Here is a 21,638-nt window from a genome sequence, read left to right on the forward strand (position 1 = left end):
TTTCAGCAAACAGACACATGGGGACGCTGGTGACAAGAACTAATAGCCTATTTTTTCTATTTGTTCATGTCTAAATGGTTCATGTCCACGAAAATACATATTCCAATTAAACTTTGACGTTAAGCGTCGATGAGGTTTCTTCCTCTTAGGGAGTTTTTTCTTGCCACCGTTGCCTTTGGCTTACTCACTGGGGGGTCCTTACGAGGCAGAAATGTAAAGCGCATTGAGACAATGTAATGTTGTGATAATGCGCTATATAAATAAAATTGAATTGAATTGAATTGAATGATATCTTTAATTTAGCAGCTTTATTCCGTGAAAAAGGCCGATCTTCATCTCTCCCAAACTGCCTTTAAAAATACCATAATGCATCTGTTAAATTTATCAAGCCTCAGACAGAATTTGTCTTCGGCTACTTGCCTTTTAAAATAAGCGAAAAAAATATGGACCAAAAAACTGGAATGAAATTTAAACAACAGGTTAAAAAGCAATGGCTGCCGGTATCTCGGTGTCCCTTCAGCACTCCTGTCTACAGTTCACTCCCCAGCGGGTTGTTTTCTTTTTTGTTTTGTATAGTTAGCCTAGTACACACGAAGCCAAGATCTGTTATAGTCGAGCGAGTTCAGAAGGCGTTTTGTTCCTGTGCTCTGGTTACAGATGGTCGATTTTCCGAAGTGTCAGATTGCATTAATTTTAATGGCTTGTGTCTGGCTCTACCAAAAATCGTTCTAAAAATATCTGAAATATCATTGATATCTTTCAGTAAAAATAATCGTCATATATACTGAACAATGGACAATTTTGTAAGACATGTCGTGTAATCAAAAAAAAAAAAGCAACACAAGATCAAATACATAAAGGTATAGAATAAGGGTTCGCTGGCCGAATGTAATTTAGTTGAGTCCCTACCTGCAAGACTAAAATAACTTTTTGAAACTTAAACGATTAGAACAAACAAATTAATACAATAATAATAATAACAATAATAATACAAATTATTATTATTATTATTATTAGTAGTAGTAGTAGTAGTATAGTTGTAGTTGTTGATGATGTTGCTGTGGCTGTAGAAGTAGTACAAAATAGTTAATGAAACGTTGTGCCAAATACAGGACCGGAGACCGAAGACAGCGGCATATGGGTGTCGTACAAGATTGTCATCAAAAACGTGCTCAGTTCTGTATGGCTCTTAAGCTGTGAAGCCCCCCAGATAGCAAAATTCTTTTGGGTCAGATCCGACCCACGCTATTCATTTTCCTCTGGCCCAGGTACCGCAAAGAATGATGGCCCTGAGACGGGCCAGACATGGATTTTCTGATTTTGGCCATAACAGGCCCAGTGACATCATAAACCACAATGGCTACACAATTGATATCAATAAAGTTTATTTTTACTTTTACTATAAACAATATATAAATGCTTTTTAATAAACTACTGATTTATATTTAATTACACTTCACTTGGTAACTTCAAACAGATGAGGCATTTAAAGGACTTAGCAACATACAAAATATCTAAGAATATAGCCCTGTAAAACTGGTTAATGAAATGTGAAATTTGGGTGGTCAAAAACACACACACAAAATCCAAATACAAAACAAGTGTGTGTGTGTATATATATATATATATATATACACATACATATATATATATATATATATATATACACACACAGTATATATATATATATATATATATATATATATATATATATTTCCCATAAGAAATAATGGAAAACCAATTAATTGGTTCCCGGCCCTCGAAAATTACACCTAAATATGTTTTTTTTAGCATTTAAACACAAAATGAACAGGATAATACAAGAGCATACTGTCACGCCCGGCTCGTCCGATCCTCGTGTGTGCCACGCCCACCTCGTTACCTCGTGTTACTTCCTGATTGTGATCACCTGTTGCTTGTTCAGTTCAGCCTGTCTTTCGTATTTAGTCCGTGTCTCAGTCAGTATTCCCCAGATCCCTCATTGTAGTGTTATGTTGGATGTTCGATGTCTGCCCGGATCCCTCAATAAACCCCGTTTGTCCGTCTTTACAGCTGTACTCGCCTGCTTGCCTGCTCCGTGAAACGTGACACATACACTGTAATAAATGCCCGTAAAAAATACAGTAAAAATACCTTAAATGGCGACAGAAAAATACCATAAAAAACAATCAGGTAAAATACCATTTCAAATATAGAAAAAGAACTGTAAATGTAAATACAAAATGTTTCTGTATTTAATACATTGTTTGAATGTACAGTTTTTAAAAATGCAGTAAAAATACTGTAAAACACCTTAAATGATAACGGGAATATACTGTAAATATCAATCAGGTAAAATACTTTTTAAAATATATAAACTGTTTGTAAATATAAAATTTCTTTATTTAATATGATTTTTAGTTGTAACATGAATTATTTTTTGCTTCAGTTACTAGTGTAATCAGTAACATGATAATGACATGAGAATACGTGTTAAAATACAGTTTTAAATATGTAGTTCTACAGTTTATGGATACAAGGTATACCGCTATACATTAAACAGTGCTCCTGTTATTTTTCAGTAGAATTTATACTGTGCAGTCGGTGAGTCAAGCGCCGTCTGGCCTATTTGTATGTGTCCCAGCATGTCGTGCTGACAACGGCCGCTGTCCATGTCATGCATGTAGTTAATATTCCAGGTTCCATGCATTGTGTGTTCTGTACTGGTGCCCTGCTTAAGTTCAAACTTTATCCCCGTGTGTTTGACTGTGTATGAGTTACCCACCATGTGTAGTTCCCATTGTTCGTACAGTGACCCTCCCCCTGTTCCACCAGTTAAAAGTAATGCTTGTTGTAGTATGTTGTTATACAAACAAGTGATGTGATGATTGATATGATTCGCAGTCCTGTTAAGGATTATGAATAAAAGAGCTTTAACTGGACTGCATTTGTAATATGGCATCATGGCCGAAATCAATGGATAGGACAATAAAATGGAAAATCTACACCTGTGCATTTTACTGCTACAATTTGCAGTTTTTACGGTTTTTAACTGTTATTTTCACATCACAAACACATCATATTTTAACATGAAAATGTTTGGAAAATATGGATTTAAACCGTTTATTATACAGAATAATAATATGTACGGTATTACATTAAACAGTACTACTGTAATTTTTACGGTGAAATTCTGGAAACCACAGCTGCCAGTAATTTACCGTAAATTTAACAGATTTTTTTTTACAATGTATACTGTACTAAACATATCTAAGCACATTTATCAAAACAGTAATTTGTAAAGTAAGAAAATAAATGTATCCAAACAATGTGTCCTGCCCCAGTCGTCCGCTCCGTCTGTGTGCCATGCCCCCTCGTTAACCCCGTGTGGAATCCCCTTGTGATCAGCTATTTATGGTTGTTGTCATTAGTCCTCTGTATTTAGTCCGCGTTTCAGTTTGTTTCCCCAGTCCGGTCATTGTATTGTCCGTCTGCGTTTTGCCTGCCTCTCCTGTAGTAAAACCGCGTATTCCCCTACACCCTGAGGTCTGCGCCTTTGTCTCCCTTCCATCCCTGCTTGGCACAGCAATATTATAATTAAATGTATTAATGATTTATTATTAATATTAAAATAATTAATAAGAAATTTATTTTAAAATGTATTTTATTATATAATAGGCCTAATAATTACTGTTACTGTCTATCATTGTCTAAATGTATTTTTACTGTCTAAATATAGGTATTCAGTTAGTGTAAACATGCATGGTGCTATCACAGCGAATGCTAGGCTGAGACTGAAGCTTTACCCTTTGTTTCCACTGAGAGACGTGCCGCGCTTACAAGTTATCATTTCCCCGCGCTTACAAGTTATCTTAGGTCGGTGTTCACCATTCGACTTCTGAGATTCAAATCGAGTTCTAGGTATTTTTTTTTTAACTGGTTGGTTCGACTTCTAATGAGTTCGAGAACGGAGGTACCACTGTATTAAATAAATGTCAGTAAGCGTGTTCAATAGAAATTAAATGCACAAAGTCATAAATTGGTACTTGCAGGACTCATTTTTAATGAGTTTCAGATATCACCAGTAACATAGGGGCAGTGGACTGAATTGACATGTCCCCCATGAACAGAAAAAATAGAAGGTGCAGGTTTGGATTAGCTGTTCTGTGGCGCGAGCTTTATCACATCTCAGAGAGAGAAATGTCGTTTGGCGTGGGAGATTGTTGTGTTAAATGCGTGTGTCCCACAGACAATACGTGAGACTTGAAAGCTCTGCAGATGTAATCTAACGTTAAACATCTGATTAAACTTGAGAGCCCTGTATTTATGTTATGTCAAGGCATATGTGACTTGTTTGAACCGGCTTTTTAAAATGAACGATCATTCCCAACATACCGTTCCGACAGAATCTTAAGCTGAAATCTCTGACTAAAAAGGTTAAATGGAACTTTAAAATTAACTTAAGTATTTCACTTACCACAATTCACTCATTATTATTCAAACTGAATCAGCAATCTAAAGTCAATCGATGCCGTCAACAGCCTCAAATGGAGTCCGGTGAAATTGCTACGACGCCTAAAGGACATTGATTGGTCTAAACTGAAACGTTAACGCCCACCTATTTCAGGATTGGTTGTTCAGCGTAGATGATCAAATACCGAACGGTCAATAGAAAAAGCCGTATACACAAAGTATTCCAAACGATTTTATATTTTTAAAAGACAAGACTTTAAAGAAGATAAACTAATGCTTTCATTTGTTTTTACTTTTCCTTTTTTTAAGTAAACATAAGTCAGAAGAAAAATATTGATTGACGATATAGTTAAAAAATATCCAATAAGTATTAAATGGTTTTCCAATGTTAAACAAAAAATTATCATATGGGTGGGACTGTACTATTCAGCAGCTGGTGCTTGGAGTCTTTTTGTATGTTAGCCATTGTCTCTTTATTGTGTTTCTCGTGCTCTTTAGTATAGGCTTTATCCCAAACAGACAGTGGTTACAATATAGTTGAGAGCAGAGCCGTCAGCCAGAATTTTACGCCAGATGAGGGTCAGGCATGGAACAGAGCATTACTAATGCTTGACCAGACCCAGGTGACATATACAACATAGTGAAATGTGAACCTGGTACTGTCATATAGACTTTAGACCAGGGGTCACCAACCTTTTTCAAACTGGGAGCTACTTCACGGGTACTGAGCCATAGATTCTGGCTGACACACTCTTCTTAAATCATGTATAATGAACATGTTTTAAATGCTTTTTTTAGATTTTGCCATTTTCAAATCTAAGCTCTGGCTAAGCTCTCGCCGTGTTTAGAACTGTTCTGCCCTAGACAGAAAATGCAGACAGTCAGCCCGAGTTGCTCGCCATGCTCAGAACGGTTCTGGCCCAGATGAAAAATGCCGACAGTCAGCCAGAATTGTTCGCCATGCTCTCCCCACAATCGGCCAGCAATCTTTTGCTGTTGCCGACAGTGAACTGAATGTGCCACAACTCTCCTGACACTGACTGTAGTCCTTGAGACACTGACTTAACTATTGGCACCTAAAACGCTGAACCAAACAGAAGTATTAAAAGGGAGCTTGAAACTGGCTCAAAGCGTGAATATCCATCCTGGGTTTTGATCTGGAAAGATCTGTTTTTCCTTCGTGTGTGAATGACATATTCTGTCATAAACTGGTGAAACTTAATATGAATACATATCCCGCATTCCTGGAAGGGTGCTGTTCACATGACACTGGGCAGTGTGTTGGCAGCGAGAAGCACCCAGATGGGATTTTGTTAATTGCCATCAGCACCACACACACACACGCACATGTAGGGTATACATATCCTTATGGGGACTGCTCATTCATTTCAATGGGAAAAATGCTAACGCTAACTATGACAACCTTAACCCCTACCCTGCCCTAACCATAACCATAATTAACCTAACAAAATACAAGAGTTTTTGCATTTTTAGTTTTTTCATAGCAGTCACCGATTTTTATGAAATAGAATAGGAAACCTATGTTTTTTCTTTTTCCCATAAAGGGAAAAAAACAGATATTCATCACGTTATGGGGACATTATGTCCCCATAAGGATAGGTAAACCCGCTCGCACACACACACACACACACACACACACATAAACCTTCACAGCACTTGCCTTTTTGCAGACTCAGTCCAGGTGTCATACATAGATACATTTCATTTTTCAGTTTAACATAATATTTTACCCAAAGCAATCTTCTGTTTTACCTGTTTATATGGCTGGGCATCTAACTGCAGCTCCTCGGACTTAAGCTAACAGCCACGTGGTTACAGGGCTGTGTCCTTCACTGCAGGTCGGTGCAGCCTCTCTCACAGCCCCCTAGCGGCTGGCAGCATGGCAGCTCTGCAGCAGCCTCACACAAAACCTCCCAGTCAGCACGCGGCTGACAGGGGCATGGGGCAGGCTGTGGGGCTTGCCGGGCTGAGAACCTGATGCCGTACGTGTAAGACAGATCACCCCGGGAGACGGAGCTGTCTCCTAGCAACCTCCTACTGACAGCATATCTGCATAAAGAGATGCTCCCAGAAAGCCAGAACATCCTCCACTGTGGTGGTGCTATGGCTGTCTCAACCAATCAACACTTTACATGCAAATGAGCTGGGAGTGTCTACGTCTGATTGGACCGCTGCTTCCTTTGCTTCTCCCCTATTGGATTGTCCGTCTCATTGTTGTCATTGTGGTAGAGATCTCCCTGGGCGTGGGGCACTGCATCGCGATGCTACAGCCGAACCTGCCGTCCTTTCTCTAGGGCGTTGTGAGAGGCAGGGGCACCAGGAGGGTGGGCGGTCGAGTCGGGGAGTGGCTGGATCGAGGAGCACGGCGGGGGAGGGGGGGATGAGGTGTGACAGAGGAGCTCTTTCAATCGGGGCCCGTAGAAGCTGCAGCCACCGCCGCTGTGCCATCCAATGCTGAGTCACAAGGGCCGCTGGACTCTCTGCCATCTCCCATGAGCAAGCTGCAGCCAGCATGGAGGAGCTGGAGCACACCTGCCCCCAGCCCCGCACGGTGAGCCAAGGGGGTCACGCTGGCAGGGTGGGTGGGGGGACATGCATGTTGGGGCAAAGGCACTTTTTCCACATCACTTTTGTTCCTTAGGCTCGCAGTGAGTGTTAGGGGCTTGTGGCGCTTATGCATGGCTTTAGGTCCATGTTGTTTGGGATGTAGCTCCTGTCTTTCCCTCCTGCCGGTGCCAAAGCTTGTCAGAGTAGGAGGAGTTATGCCCCTCCCTGAGCTTCTGCCCGATGCAGGTGCCCTCCGTCTGCCACCCCCACCTCGCCAGGACGTTAGCCGCGCCCATGCTCTGCGTCCCTCTGCCCGTGACTCAGCTTGCTCTGCTCCCCACATCTCCACACTAGCATCCTCTGGGAATAATAACTCCCAGCCACTTTGGGACTGAGCCACAAAGCCGGGACAGGACCTCCCTCATTCCTGGCACGGATTATTCTGGAACAGGAGCAGAAGGACGAACTGCCCTCGGCTTCCTGCTCTCTCCCGTCCCGCGTGATGTGAGCCGGTCACCCGCTCTGTGGACTTGACTGCTACGGTCCCAGGCTGACCCGGTCCAGTCCGGTCTGGCTGTATTGAACTTCCTGTATTGGTGGCCTGGATAGCATTTCTGTCACCATATCCACAGTCTCTATTCTGGCTGAAGTATCAGAGATCAATCCATAGAGCTTAACCCCCCCCCCCCCCACAGTCCACCTCAGCTGTCCTTCAGCCCAGTGCATTTTGGGTAATCAGTGTGATGGAGTCAAACTGTCCATTACTGACACTTGCTGGTAATGCCTCTGATGGGGTTGGTGTGATTTAACTTCAGTTGCCTCAGAAACCCCACCCCATCCCCCCTGGCCAACTCGCACTCCCAGGCAGTGGCTCCTTCCCTTTACAGGCCTACCCTTGCTCAGAGGTCCTCCTTAGAGCAGAGCTGTATCAGACAGACATCTTGCTGCAGAGACACAGTCATGTGGTGCTCAGGGGTCATGCCAAAGTCACCGGGCAGCTCACCCTCCCATTTGAGTGCTGCTGCATAGCACCACCCTGAGTAATTAAACAACTAACTGGGGGTTATTATAAGAATTATTATCTAATGCTTTTATCCAAGGTAACTTAAAGTAGAGGGAAGGAATACAATTTATGATTCCTATAATTCGAATCCATGACCTTTGCATTGCTAGCACAGGGCTCTACATGATAAGTTAAAGAAGCTGTGCGAATAAATATGAATGTAATTATAGGTTATCGGGTGGTCAGCAATATGGGTCATTGTGCTCCTAAAATGTGGGTGCCCTCCCTCTCCATCCCTGTTCAGAGGCTGACGGAGCCCGCAATCTTCGCCAAGGAGACAAGCTGCGATTGCCGCGCACCCCACGAAAAGCTGAGCATTGCACAGGCACGCTGCGGGACGCCAGGTCTGTCCCCCACCTCCTTGCCATCAAACATCAGTGTTTCAGAGCCCATCCTCAGCTCCTGGAGCCAGAGAGCCGGTCTCAGTGTCGCAGTGTCCATCCTCACCTCCAGGTGGTACTGTGCTCTTGTCCCCACAGTTGACCGGCCTGTGAGGGTCTATGCAGATGGGATCTTTGATCTATTCCACTCTGGCCACGCCCGAGCACTGATGCAGGCCAAGAACCTTTTCCCCAACGGGTACCTGATCGTAGGAGGCAAGCTAACGGAACACACAGACACATGCATGAACATCCCCATTTACTGACACACACACACACACACACACACACACACGCCCTGCACCATGACCTCGGATGTGCAGTAACACAGGACTCTCTGTGTGTCAGTCTGCAGCGATGAGCTCACACACAAGTACAAGGGCTTCACGGTGATGACCGAGGAGGAGCGCTATGAGGCCCTCAGGCACTGTCGCTACGTCGACGAGGTGGTTCGGGATGCACCCTGGACCCTCACTCCCGACTTCCTGGAGAAACACAAGGTCAGTCAGGCTTGCCCCATTGGCTGACCCTTTGCTGATCTGCCTGACCTCATTGGCTTATTGAGGCCAGCTGGGCTCACCCCATTGGCTCACAGATCACATTTTATTTCTCATTTAAATGGTCGCTCTCAATGTCAAGAGTCTGCCTTGCTCAACGTGCCTTCCTCCTCAGATTGACTTTGTGGCCCATGATGATATCCCATACTCCTCTGCGGGGTCAGAGGACGTGTACAAGCACATCAAAGAGGCAGGTGAGGAAACCCACCATGACCTGATACACCAAAATGATGATGACAAGGGGTTATGTACCTGTGTGTCAGCAATTATTTTAGGTGCATGATGGATTGACCTACTGAGTCATGTTTATTTGCACCAGGTATGTTTGTGCCCACCCAAAGGACAGAGGGCATTTCCACATCCGACATCATCACCCGCATCGTACGGGACTACGATGTCTATGCCAGACGCAACCTCCAGAGGGGGTACACAGCAAAGGAGCTCAATGTCAGCTACATCAACGTGAGAGCAACCTTTAGTCAACATCCTGCCATAAGAACATGGTTTAACCAATGTCTGTTACATACATCTCAGAACTGGCCCACATAAGATCTGGCACACTCTTCTCCAATGTTCCACAAATCCAAAACTGCTGTACAAGCCACTCCCTGCTGTGCAACACCCTCACATACACTTTCCTCCTCTCCTCCATCCATCATAGGAGAAAAAGTATCGGCTGCAGAACCAGGTGGACAAGATGAAGGAGAAGGTGAAGACTGTGGAGGAGCGCTCCAAGCACTTTGTGAACAGGGTGGAGGAGAAGAGTCATGACCTCATTCAGAAGTGGGAGGAAAAATCCCGGGAATTCATCGGGAACTTCTTGGAGCTCTTTGGCCCTGATGGAGCCTGGGTAAGATCGGAAGAGAGGCCTGGATAGGGTCAAAGTAGAGACTGGGATAAGACTGGGATAAGTAGGGATGACAAGGTTTGAAACGTGGCCTGAGTTAGGTTGGAGTAGAAACTGGGGTAAAACTGGAGTAGGGGTCTGGGCATGGTTGGAGTAGAAACTGGGGTCAGACTGGAGTTGGAACCAGGATAAGACTGGAGTAGATGTTTGGGCAAGGTTGGAGTACAGAATGGGATAAGACTAGAGTATAGGTCTGCGAAACTTGGGTAAGACTGGAGTAGGGGTCTAGGCATGATTAGAATAGAAACTGGGTAAAACTGGATTAGGAGATTGGGTACTGTTGGAGAAGGGACCGGGATAAGATCTGAGTAGGAGGCTTCACTGTTTTGCTAATCCCCCCTGAAGAAGCGTTCAGGCTTAGCAAAGGCCCTGAAGGCTTCTTGCACATCTCCAGCTCCATGTGCAGCACATGCACTGCAGTGAGATGCTCTTGCAAATGGGCTGTGTGCATCTCAGCTGCTCAGGCTCCTCTGTGGTTTAGGGCTAAACAGAGTAACCCTCTTGGGCTTTTACACAGACCGCCACTGCAGATCTTCTGGGAACTTTTTTTGTGTCTAGGCACATCCTGAACAGAGATATCAGCTAATCAAATAAATATACAGTAAATATATTGAATATCAGTTTCTGTATCAAATGTAACATAACTGTTCTTTTGTGTATCGCACCTCTCCTTTTTAGAAGCAGATGTTTCAAGAGAGGAGTGGGCGTATGATTCAGGCCCTGTCACCCAGCAGCAGCCCCACACGAGAACGCTCTCCATCCCGCTCGCCGTCACCCCCCTCGCAATGGCCGCCATTGTCCCCCAAAGGCGCATCAGCCTCTATCAGCAGCATGAGTGAAGGAGATGATGATGACAAGTAGCACTGCCGAGACCATTCTCCCTTACAAGCCACAACCTCTTATAGACCATGCCCCCTTACAGGCCACACCTCCTTATAGACCATGCCCCCTTACAGTCCACACCCTCTTACAGACCATGCCCCCATACAGGCCACACCTCCTTATAGACCATGCCCCCTTACAGATCACACCCTCTTATAGACCATGCCCCCATACAGGCCACACCCTCTTATAGACCATGCCCCCTTACAGACCACACCCCCTTATAAACCATGCCCCCTTACAGACCACACCCCCTTATAGACCATGCCTCCAATCATCCACAGATGAACACACAGACATACACGAGAAACAAACTGCACACATATCTACTCACACATGCACACACCCTTGACGGCGACTGGATGCCAAGATTTTGTAGCTCCTGCCTAGTTCCTCCAAGTGGATAAAGAGGGTTATGGACACCACAGTTTAGTAACGATGGTGCCTCAGTCCCTATCAGCAGTTCTGCTTACCCAGCCAGCTGTGGATGCCCGAGGACTGACAAGAGGGAGAAACATCTGTGTACTGCTCAGGACCATTGCACAGAGGATGACTTTGATTCCCAACCTCACTTCTGCACCTTGATGTTTTCTTCACTTAAGGTCTTTATTTCCTGTGTATAGCGTGAAGTAGAGCATCGCATGGACAAGGGCCAATGAGGAGTCACTGAAACAGTGAAGCAGCCCTATGGCAGTAAAGATAGCAGGACCAAAATTGGGTCACAACAGCAGTACCATGAAATACAGTCCACTAGACTAACAAATTTGGGTACTGTTGGGTGCAAGAACCTGGTGGAATTCTATCCCACTGCACGTTGCATACATGAATCGAGCAGCCCTGTGACCACATGGTAGCGTGATAGCTAGTATAGAATCACCAGAGCATTATCTTCTAGAGTGAGCTGCTCAAACAAGCATTGTCCTGTTAAGCTTTCAGGGATGACTCTGCAAGCCCCTGGCATGGCCAGTCAGATAGGATGTCATCACTGAAGTCTCCATTCATTTCTTGGTTCTGACTCTGCTGAATGTGATTTCAGAATGTGTCATAACTCAGACATGACTTGAGAACTTCAAGGAGTAGGGTGGAAACTCTTCCTTACATGTGTTCATAGTCTTCGGTCTACCACCTTAGGACATTGGTGAGTAAACGGAAGAGCTTGTGAAAGGAATGATCCTCAGGCAGGATGACCACTGATGCAGCTGCTTCCCATGTGACTTTTGGGTACCTGGCTCTCACGGACATGGTTGGACAGTGTCACATGACCACAAACGCATATTCACGCACCATCCATCCAGGCTCTCATTGTCTTCTGTGTTCTTAAAATAAAATGTTTCTTTTGTAAAATGGTTGTTAATTCTATTATTTTGTACATACTTAACCTACTTGCTTAACCTTACGTAAAAGGTAGACAAACTCAGTAGAGTTGACTTCTGTTGCTCCTACCATTTCAGTTTTAATAGTTTTCTGAATTCAGTCAAAAATGTTGGGTGACAAGTCAATCTGTAAAAGCAAAGAGATGTGAAAGACCATTTGGAACTTAATTTTTATATTTCTTGGTTCCTTTGTTACTTGACTGGAATGTTTTGCATTTTATCTTTCAATAAATTACCAAAGAGGCATTAGTTTCATAATAAAATGGAATCCTACTAAATTTTATTCCATTTTGCCACAAACAATGAAATGCAAGAAACACAGTATTTGCTTAAATGTACTTGATTCAGCTTTAGGTCGACTACACAGCCTAAAGTGATTAGGGAAACACTGGTGTACTGTGGCTACATAGTGCATTCAGAGAACAGCCCAATTACAGCAGAATGGCAGAATGCAGCTGGATCAAAGACAGGTAAATGCAGCAGCGCCGGGACCAGTCAAGACCACTGATTGGAGATGCTCCTCAAACCTCTCCTGTAAAATGTGACTCATGCATTTCGATGTGAAAAAGCTGCCAGGTAATCTCGTGGTAGATGGAGAGGGGGGTCATCTACTCACGGCTGGGCTGCAGCTGTAACCACGGTAACACTACTCATCAGGTTTAAAGGCATCAGCAGTGAGTACAGGCGAGACCACATGACCTTGACCTGAAACACGCCCGTTCCCAGAATCCGCCAGGAAATAAATTATCAGCAGCACTACTACACAGGTTTCACGTGTCAGTGCATGAGACAGAGTGCCCTCACTTACTGTACCAGGCAAGATCCTCTGTCTCTTTCATACTACAAACCATATTTACAGAAATACATGTGTGCATTTTTTCATTTTATCTATATATTACATACTAAACATAAACCTCTTTCAAGGTCACGGTATAAACATTTGCAAACTATTCCAATATATCTGTGAATTTCAGGACAGCACAAATAAAATAAAAACACACAAGCAGTGCAAAGGCGTTCCCCCCTACCCGCCCCCCCACAATTACAGCAATGGGGGCCCACTTCCATCTCGGACGACGGGGCCCTTTAGGAGCGCCAGAGGAGCTGTCACCCCTGTGAGGGAGGGGGCAGGGGTCAGACGTGGGGAGCTGCAGTGGTGATGTGTTCCAGGCGGGGATGGGGGTCCTATCGGTTGGCTTTGTACTTGGAGGCGTCGCGTGGCTCGCGGCTGGGGTTGCTCCAGTCATCTGCCTCAGGGCCCGTCTGGTAGTGCCGCCATGCTGACTTGTTAAAGACGGGCAGGCGCTCAAACGACTCGCTGGACAGAGCCTGGGGGGCGGAACACCAATCAGAGGCCCTCAGTAATGTCACAGCCCCCCAACTTCATGGTCACAGCATGGGGGGGGGAGGGCAGTATCCCACCTTCAGATAAATGACAGCGTCTGTGCCCACGCCCTCCATGGAGTACAGATTCAGGTCGCCCTGGAAGTAGCGAGCGTAGAGCCGGGAGATGGGGAGCCCGTACCCGAAACCTGCCTGGGGGGGGCAAAGATAGGTCCGGGGCACAAGATGAAATCCAGGAACAAGAGAATCAACAGCTCAAACAGCAAACAGCAGGCGGAGATTTCTAGCACACGTGGCATTTACACCAGTCCTGAGCAAAAAGGCTAATGCCAGAATTACTGGGTCCAAGCCGGGCCTTCTGGTGGCACAAGAACATAAGAACATAAGAAATGTACAAACGGGAAGAGGCCATTTGGCCCATCAAGCTCGTTTGGGGAGAACTTAATAGCTGAGTTGGTAAAATCTTATCTAGCTATTATTTAAAGGAACCCAAGGTTTTAGGTTGCACTACACTAAGGCTACATTCACACTGCAGCACAAATTTTTTCCGATTTTTTGCTCATATGCGACTCAGATCGCATTTTTTCATGACAATGTTAACAGCACAAGTCACATGGAATTCAATTTTTTCAATTCCAATTTGGGCCACTTCAGTATGTGGCCATAAATCGGATACTGGTCTGATTTTTTGCAATGCGACCTCAGTCTGAACGGAATCGGAATTCATGTGACTTTTATGCAGGGGCGGAGCCAAAAGGGTGGCAGGGGTGGCAATTGCCACCCCCAACAGAGCCCTTGCCACCTCCAGTGCCACCTCGCTGGAAATGGTAAACATTAAAATATACCTATGATGAGATTGAGCAAAGATTTGAGCGGAAAACTGTAATTTCCGAGTGGTCCTGAACGCATCCCGACGCAGCAGTACCCTGTGCATGCTGCTTACTGACATGTCATTGACTAAAAGCTCTGGCAGTGGCACGCGTTCCTACATGATCCAAAACACATCCGCAGTATTGGTAACAGCATGAGTTAAGCAGGTTTTTATAACATATTACACTGTATTACCTTCCTAATGAGAGGTGGTCACACACTTGCAGTACATAAAAAAATAGCAGCATGAAAGCGTTGCGCACTGTCTGCTCCATGTCTCGTTTAAATCAGCCACGAGCTCTGCTCGTGCTGATATAGATAGTCTTTTAGACAGCGTCTTTGTACGTATGTATGTTTTAGTGCACATGCTGAATTATAGTGTTGTTTTATTATTTTAGCAAAGCTAGCCCTTGCTTGAAGTGTGTGGTAAGTGTATATGTGGAGAACCAGTCATTAGTTTTCCACTGCATGTAAACAGGCTATGCATGTCATATTAAAACTTTGAATCAATTTCACTATACTGTAATGTGAGGATTTAATTAGCTGCCTAGATTCATTAATTTAATTAATTAGATTAGGCTTGGTCTTTGATTGGTGTTTATGATTTTGTAAATGTTTGTTGTGTTTATTCAACAAACATTACAAACTCATTGTTTATTATGAGTGTGTACGAGAAAAATATTCAGGCAAAACTGGAAGGCTCATATCGTAACCAGGCAGTTTTCGAATCAATAAAGTGATGTCTTTGTTTTTGCACATGCGCGTCATTTCATCTTTGTTGTTTTGTGCGCACGCTTGCCAGTTCAGTATAGTGAACCGTTCACATTGAAATCTGATAAACACATTAAAAAAGAGTAATGTGAACAGGCAACCAAAAAATCCGATCTGAGCAGAAAATCAGAATTGAGCATTAAGGCCTGCAGTGTGAATGTAGCCTAACAGGAAGACTCTATACTCCATACTCTACACGCTGTGTAAAGAAATGATCTCCCGCTAATTTCCACCTATGGCCACGAGTTCTAGTATTTAAACTATTATTGAAGTAGCCATTTGGCTGAACAGCATTCAGCTGAATCCTTTCTAAGGCAGCAATGTTCTTTTTAAGGTATGGTGACCAAACCTGCACACAATATTCTAGGTGGGGTCTTACCAAGGAATTGTATAATCGTAGCATCACCTCCCTTGACTCCACACACCTAGAGATGTAACTCAACATCCTATTGGCCTTTCTTATTGCTTCCCCACACTGGCGAGAGTGGGACATGGAAGCATCAATATACACACCGAGGTCTTTCTCATAATCAGTGGAACCCATACAATATCTGTACTTTATATTTCTGCTCCCTGCATGGAGTACCTTGCATTTATCTATGTTAAATTTCATCTGCCAGGTATCAGCCCAGTCGCTAATTAAATCAAGATCCCGTTTTAGCCTCTGTGCTACTAGTTCAGCATCTGCTACACCACCCACCTTGGTGTCCTCTGCAAATTTAACCAGTTGACTGTATGTACTGGTGTCAATATCATTAAAGTAAATTAGGAACAATAGTGGTGCTAAAATTTAACCCTGCGGTGTCCAACTATGAATGCAGGCATGCTTACCAGCGGTGTGGCGCGCGACGGCTGCAAGCTGGGGGAGGGCGCTGTCGAGTACATGTAGTTGAAGAGGCGGTCGATCTTCCTCAAGGGCACTCCGCCACCCATGTCGCTAATCTGACGGTGCAGAGGTCAAAAGTCACACAGGCCTTACCAGTACATCACATGCTTAGGTTAATGGCCGTGCCGCAATTGGTCTCTAGTGTGATCAGCAGGTGAAATCCAGTACCGTGATTGGCTTGTGCCTCTGAGCTGACCTTTATGGAGAGGTCCTCCTTCCCCAGGGTGACGAGCGCCTTCACTGGGGGAAACCCTTCTGCAGAGCCCTCATGAAACTCAACCGTGGCCCTCATTGAGTTCTGCTCAAAAAGACACACAGGAAAAGTGTCCTAATCAGTCTGAGGACCTCATGGGGGGGGCACCCACGGACTGGGGGGGACTGACCTTAAAGAGCTCAAAGAGCATGTGGAACAGGTGAGATGGGACATACACCACTTGGATGGGCTTCTTGGGTGCTTTGGCTGAGGAAGAGAGGATTGGATATTCACTCATAATAATAACAGAGTATCGTTTGAGCGCCCAGCAAGCCCAGAGAGCGGGACAGCTGCTCTGTCCAGCGAAACATTACCATTGAACTCCTCGACCTTCAGCTCAGGAGCCCCCATGTAATACTGCTCACACAGCATCCTGGCTGTCTCATAGGCATCTGGAGTGGCAAACAAGAAGGCAGCGGTCAAGTGACAGGAATACAAATATAGTCAAATGTTTATAAGTACACAAAATTAACAGGGAGTACAGAGTATACCATCTATCTATCAGGTTACATCCAAGCCTGGACCTCCAGAAAGCCCCACACTGAAGGCTTCAGAAGAGTTAGACATTGGCTCACCTGTAACCACCTCGGCCACGTTACAGGTGGGGTCGATACTGCCGATGTGTTTAGGGTGGGCAGGGTTGGTGTCATTACCGAATAGGAGAGCTGGAACAGGACCAGAGACAAACAGATGGGGATGAGGAGCAGAAATCTCACCCAGAGGAAACCAGCCTCATTGTCCTTTTCAGGGTCAAAACACAGATTGGAGTCCCAGTATTTCACTACAATATGTTCTTCACTCTCATCAGCTCGGAATGCGCGCTATGGTGATTGGTACTCCCTGATGTGAGCTTCTTACACCATGAAGATGAATGGCACCACCCGCTGGACAGATGGCACCCAGAAGGCTACCCCAAGCCTGTCACAGCCTCCACCATCCACTGCACTCACTTTCAGTGACAAGAGGCCAGTCATGTGCTGCATGACAGTCCTGTCTCCATAGTGACAGTCACTCACTGTGTTGGTTGATCAGCATGCGGAAGGAGACACGGCTGGTGTAGAAGCGGTCCAGGAAGTACTGGGTGTTGGTGCTGATGAACGGGTCGAAGCCGAACTTCTCCTTGTACTCGATCACACCTTGGGCCATGGTGGGCACCACATCATTGTGCCGGTTCCGGATCTCGATCAGGACGTCCAGGAAGCTGCAGATGGTGACGGCATACACACAGGTTAATTAAAGGCCTCAGACTTCTGGGGTTCGGAACCATTCCTGTAATGCTCGCGAAACCCCATATCTGAAATGCGGAGGCAGCCCAAAACCAAGTGGATCCATCTGACATGGAGGCGGGTCGCTATATCATGGGGTCCCTGCCTGACCGCCGCCCCCCCAGCCTACGTACTCCTGCAGGGTGCGAGCATTGTCTGGGCTGTGGTCCTCAAAGTCCAGCAACTCCAGAAAGCTCTGCATGTACCTACAATGCACAAAGAGAGATGACACTGTCAGTTGGGCCTCCTTGGCTCCTCAGGCCAAACTGACCAGCATTATTAATTAAAAAGCATTATCTGAGAACAGCAGGGCATGCTGAGACATTCCTTAGGCGATGCAGACCCAATCTCTGCTGAACAATTGAGTGCCCCCACCCAACTCTGCCCATGATCCCACCCATCACTGACCAACTCCTCCTTGACCAAACCCAGCAACGTGAGGGCCCCACCCCCACCCCCCGCACCATTTCTGCACCAGCTTGACGGATGGCTGGCTCAGCAGCTTGTCAGGCAGCAGGTTGACCTCCCGCATGGTGTTGGCCAGCCGTACGGCCAGCTCTTTGCGCAGGAACATGTAGGAGGTCTTCTCGCACGCATTGTCCCTACCTGGGAGAGAGGGGCAGGACAGGAGGGAGAGCGGAGGGCATGCAGGAGAAAGGGGGGGAAGGAGGAGGCCAACATGGAGAGTGTGTGGCAGAGAGACGGGTAAATGTGTGAGACTCATGCTGTAGCCTGTGCTGAGGAAGCCCCAGCACACAAACCGTGGTGAGTCACTGTACAAAACAGGCCGAGGCCAACAGGAATTTTCACATCAGGATCTTCCTTTCTCTCCCTCCCTCTCTCTCCGTCATTCAGCCAAGCCTGACTGCCCCTACAGGCAGACAGAGCCCTTGTGACTCTCTCAGTCTGTCCCTCCCTATCCATCATTTCCTCACTCACGCCCTCCCGTCTGGTCTCTCCAGAGGAGGACACATGCGACAGCCCCTGGGACAAGGGTGCCTCTCTGTAGGGGGATGGAGACACCTGGGAGCCAACAGTACAGGTGGGGGATCAATAGGGTGACCAGATAATCCATGTCCGGGAGGACACTTTTAGCTACTATGGGTTTTACAAACTACTTTCAAACTGAAAGGCTCCTGTGCTCGGCTACATAGTTCAGCTCTTCTTGTACTTTGTCTGGTTTGTTTCCTTGACTGAAAGACTCATCCAGCTGTTTCACATTAGCATTAGTGACACATGCATGATTATAGGAGACTGACCAATCAGCACACAGCAAGAACTCAGTGCTCAAGTGAAATCCAGGTCCTTTTAATTGAAATGGTAATTTACAATTCCTGTCCTAGCTCAGTGTCCTCCCTGACATGGATTATCTGGTCACCCTAGAGATCAAGGCCCAGCTAGTACAGGCACCAATTAGAGTTGGACTGACTCATGTTTCACTGAGGCACAGAGTGTCGTTAACAAACACCTATTGCTGCCCCTGCCCCAGCAATGGAAATCTGATGCTAGGAGAGCTGGCTGCTAATGAATGCCTGTTTGTTTGCATGCATGGCAGTTTGTGTGTATCTGCATTACAGATTTAGAGCCTTTTACTCAAACACCTGGCTCTTTCTATACTGCCAGTAAAGAGACATGTGCCCATGTGTGTGTGATATGAGTGCTGATTGGCTCCGAGGTCATATGTCAGACAGGCCACCAATCCGAGGCCATGACTTACACCACCACACCTTATGTAGTTAGGGTCCTGATATTCCACAGGACTGGTGGTGAAGTGTGGAGCTTGGAAAGGCCAGAATGGCTGAATCAGGAAGTTCTACTGTTATATCCAAAACATAATACAGCAGTACATAAAGATTTATTTGGATAAAGAAGTGGCAGTGTCCAAACAGTCACCTGAAGCAGATATACAAAAACGCAGAGCTACTGCTTCAAAGCAGGAATAGCAATTTAACATACACACAGTGGTCCCTGGGCGGAAAACGATTCATCCGTCAGTACATCAGTCCCCTGGGCCGCTTACCCCGGCTGCCAACCACGGGACAGCAGACATACCGACACGCATGATGGCAGAGATGGTATACACCGGCAGAGACGAGCAAATGACCGAAGACGTCCCGAAACCGGAGCATCTCTGAACCGGGCTACGTCAAAAAGACGACCGGGACAGGACAAGAAAAACAGCCGCAACGTGAGGCTCGTCCAGCAAAAGCCAGCATGTGTGGGATCTGAAAACGTCATACTCACCGAAATCCAAAAACTGCTTAATGGAAAGCGGCGAGGGCGAGAAGCGGGAGTAATACTCTATCTTTGCGTGGGATTTCTTTAGTAAAAATGTAAACAACCTCATAACTGCAGTTTAATTACAACGACGCGAAAAGAGACACGGTCAGATGCACTCAATGAATGAATCCCCCATCGTTTATGCCCTCCCCGGACCCTCTGGAGCCGAGTCTCCTATGGTGACCTTCATTGATTTCGGAAATTTGCACATTTACAACATGCGAAATTCATTTCCTGCACGATCACCGCTGTCACATAGCCGCACTAACCCGCACGTACGCGAGCTCGCAGCCCCACGACGTCACCGCCCGCTCCGGAACTAGAACCTCCGATCCCATTGGCTGAAACATAAGGAAAACAGAAATACCACATTCTGATTGGCCTCTTGCTTTGCTCTTCTTTGGAACTCATGGCGACGATTGGGTTGTTGGTCGGGAAGCAGGTTTAACGGTACTGGAGTCGGAAGTCGCTTCGCGCAGCGTTTACAGCCATACAGTGTATCAAACCTATACGCCTCTAGTCCCGCCCCTTCGTTATGGCTTTCATGACGATGCTAGCGGGATCATTTAGAAGACCCCTCGACACTGAGACAGTTGCACAGGTAAAATCGCAGTTGTCGCGTCTGCAAAGGTAAAGAAGCGATTCATCCGTGCCCCGGCAAAACAGACTTTTATCAAAGCCCAGAAGTAAGATCACCTGCGGAGATCGAGGGCGACCATCCCACCACTAGGGGTCTCCAAATGCGCGTCGAAGAAACGACGCACTGGTTACCCTCCTTCAATGACTCCGTCTTGTTTAATCTCCAATCCATATCTCGTTATGGAAGCCAAAGTAAAAGTAAAGAGGAGGCCATGAGTGAATTTTTTTTTATTTTGATTTCAGCAGACTGGAAGTTGGGGCTATCTGTAAAAGTTACCAAGAAGTGCAGTGCAAATTAAATGACTAAATTTCTAAACAATAAATAGGGTATCCTGAAACACTGTGGAAATACTGCTTCATTAAAAAGCTGTGTGACCTACAGTAAAAGTTTTAGACAGACAGACAGATAGATACTTTATTAATCTCAAAGGATTTTTTCTTGAACATCCATCCATCCATCCATCCATTATCTGCTGCTTATCCGGGGTCCGGGTCGCGGGGGTAGCAGCTTCAGGAGAGACACCCAGACCTCCCTCTCCCCAGCTACCTCTACCAGCTCCTCGGGGAGGACACCGAGGCGTTCCCAGGCTAGCCGAGAGATATAATCCCTCCAGCGAGTCCTGGGTCTGCCCCGGGGCCTTCTCCCTATAGAACATGCACGGAAAACCTCTCCGGGTAGCCGCCCAGGAGGCATCCGCTCCAGATGTCCAAACCACCTCAACTGGCTCCTTTCGACGTGAAGAAGCAGCGGTTCTACTCTGAGGCCCTCCCGGGTATCCGAACTTCTCACCTTATCCCTAAGGGAGAGCCCAGATACCCTGCGGAGAAACCTCATTTCGGCCGCCTGTATTCGCGATCTCATTCTTTCGGTCATTACCCATAGCTCATGACCATAGGTGAGGGTAGGGACGAAGATGGACCAATAGATCGAGAGCTTTGCTTTTCGGCTCAGTTCTTTCTTAGCCACGACAAACCGGTTAAGCGCCTGCAGAACTGTAGACGCCACTCCGATTCGTCTATCCAGCTCCCGATCTCGCATACCCTCACTCGTGAACAAGACCCCGAGATACTTAAACTCCTCCACTAGAGGCAGTACGTCTTCTCTGACCTGAAGAGGGCAAACCACCCGTTTCCGGCTGAGAACCATT

At 45.9% G+C, this 21,638-nt stretch overlaps 2 protein-coding genes across 3 annotated transcripts; one reads left to right on the forward strand and one right to left on the reverse strand.

The window, feature by feature from the left end:
• Nucleotides 1–6,728: 6,728 nt before the first annotated feature.
• pcyt1ba (phosphate cytidylyltransferase 1B, choline a) lies at nucleotides 6,729–12,443 on the forward strand. Its single transcript, XM_023796450.2, has 8 exons — nucleotides 6,729–7,024; nucleotides 8,328–8,427; nucleotides 8,563–8,679; nucleotides 8,812–8,963; nucleotides 9,136–9,214; nucleotides 9,340–9,482; nucleotides 9,682–9,870; nucleotides 10,606–12,443. The coding sequence occupies exons 1-8, from the start codon at nucleotides 6,986–6,988 to the stop codon at nucleotides 10,786–10,788; spliced, it is 1,002 nt and encodes a 333-aa protein (XP_023652218.1). The 5' UTR covers nucleotides 6,729–6,985; the 3' UTR covers nucleotides 10,789–12,443.
• Nucleotides 12,433–20,177, reverse strand: pdk3a (pyruvate dehydrogenase kinase, isozyme 3a). Of its 2 annotated transcripts, XM_072711403.1 has the most exons (11): nucleotides 19,816–20,177; nucleotides 18,036–18,177; nucleotides 17,706–17,777; nucleotides 17,323–17,507; nucleotides 16,882–16,971; nucleotides 16,621–16,698; nucleotides 16,437–16,513; nucleotides 16,250–16,351; nucleotides 15,999–16,109; nucleotides 13,605–13,718; nucleotides 12,433–13,511 (listed from the first exon to the last, which is right to left on the reverse strand). In XM_072711403.1, exons 1-11 carry the CDS (start codon nucleotides 19,916–19,918, stop codon nucleotides 13,368–13,370), a joined length of 1,218 nt encoding a protein of 405 aa, XP_072567504.1. In that variant the 5' UTR covers nucleotides 19,919–20,177; the 3' UTR covers nucleotides 12,433–13,367. The 2 variants fall into 2 exon arrangements, with proteins under 2 accessions (XP_072567504.1, XP_023652217.1); XM_023796449.2 differs by lacking the exon at nucleotides 19,816–20,177 and having other exon boundaries at nucleotides 18,036–19,722.
• Between the last annotated feature and the right edge of the window lie 1,461 nt (nucleotides 20,178–21,638).

Source organism: Paramormyrops kingsleyae, chromosome 4, assembly GCF_048594095.1.
Source record: "Paramormyrops kingsleyae isolate MSU_618 chromosome 4, PKINGS_0.4, whole genome shotgun sequence".
NCBI classification, from domain to species: Eukaryota; Metazoa; Chordata; class Actinopteri; order Osteoglossiformes; family Mormyridae; genus Paramormyrops; species Paramormyrops kingsleyae.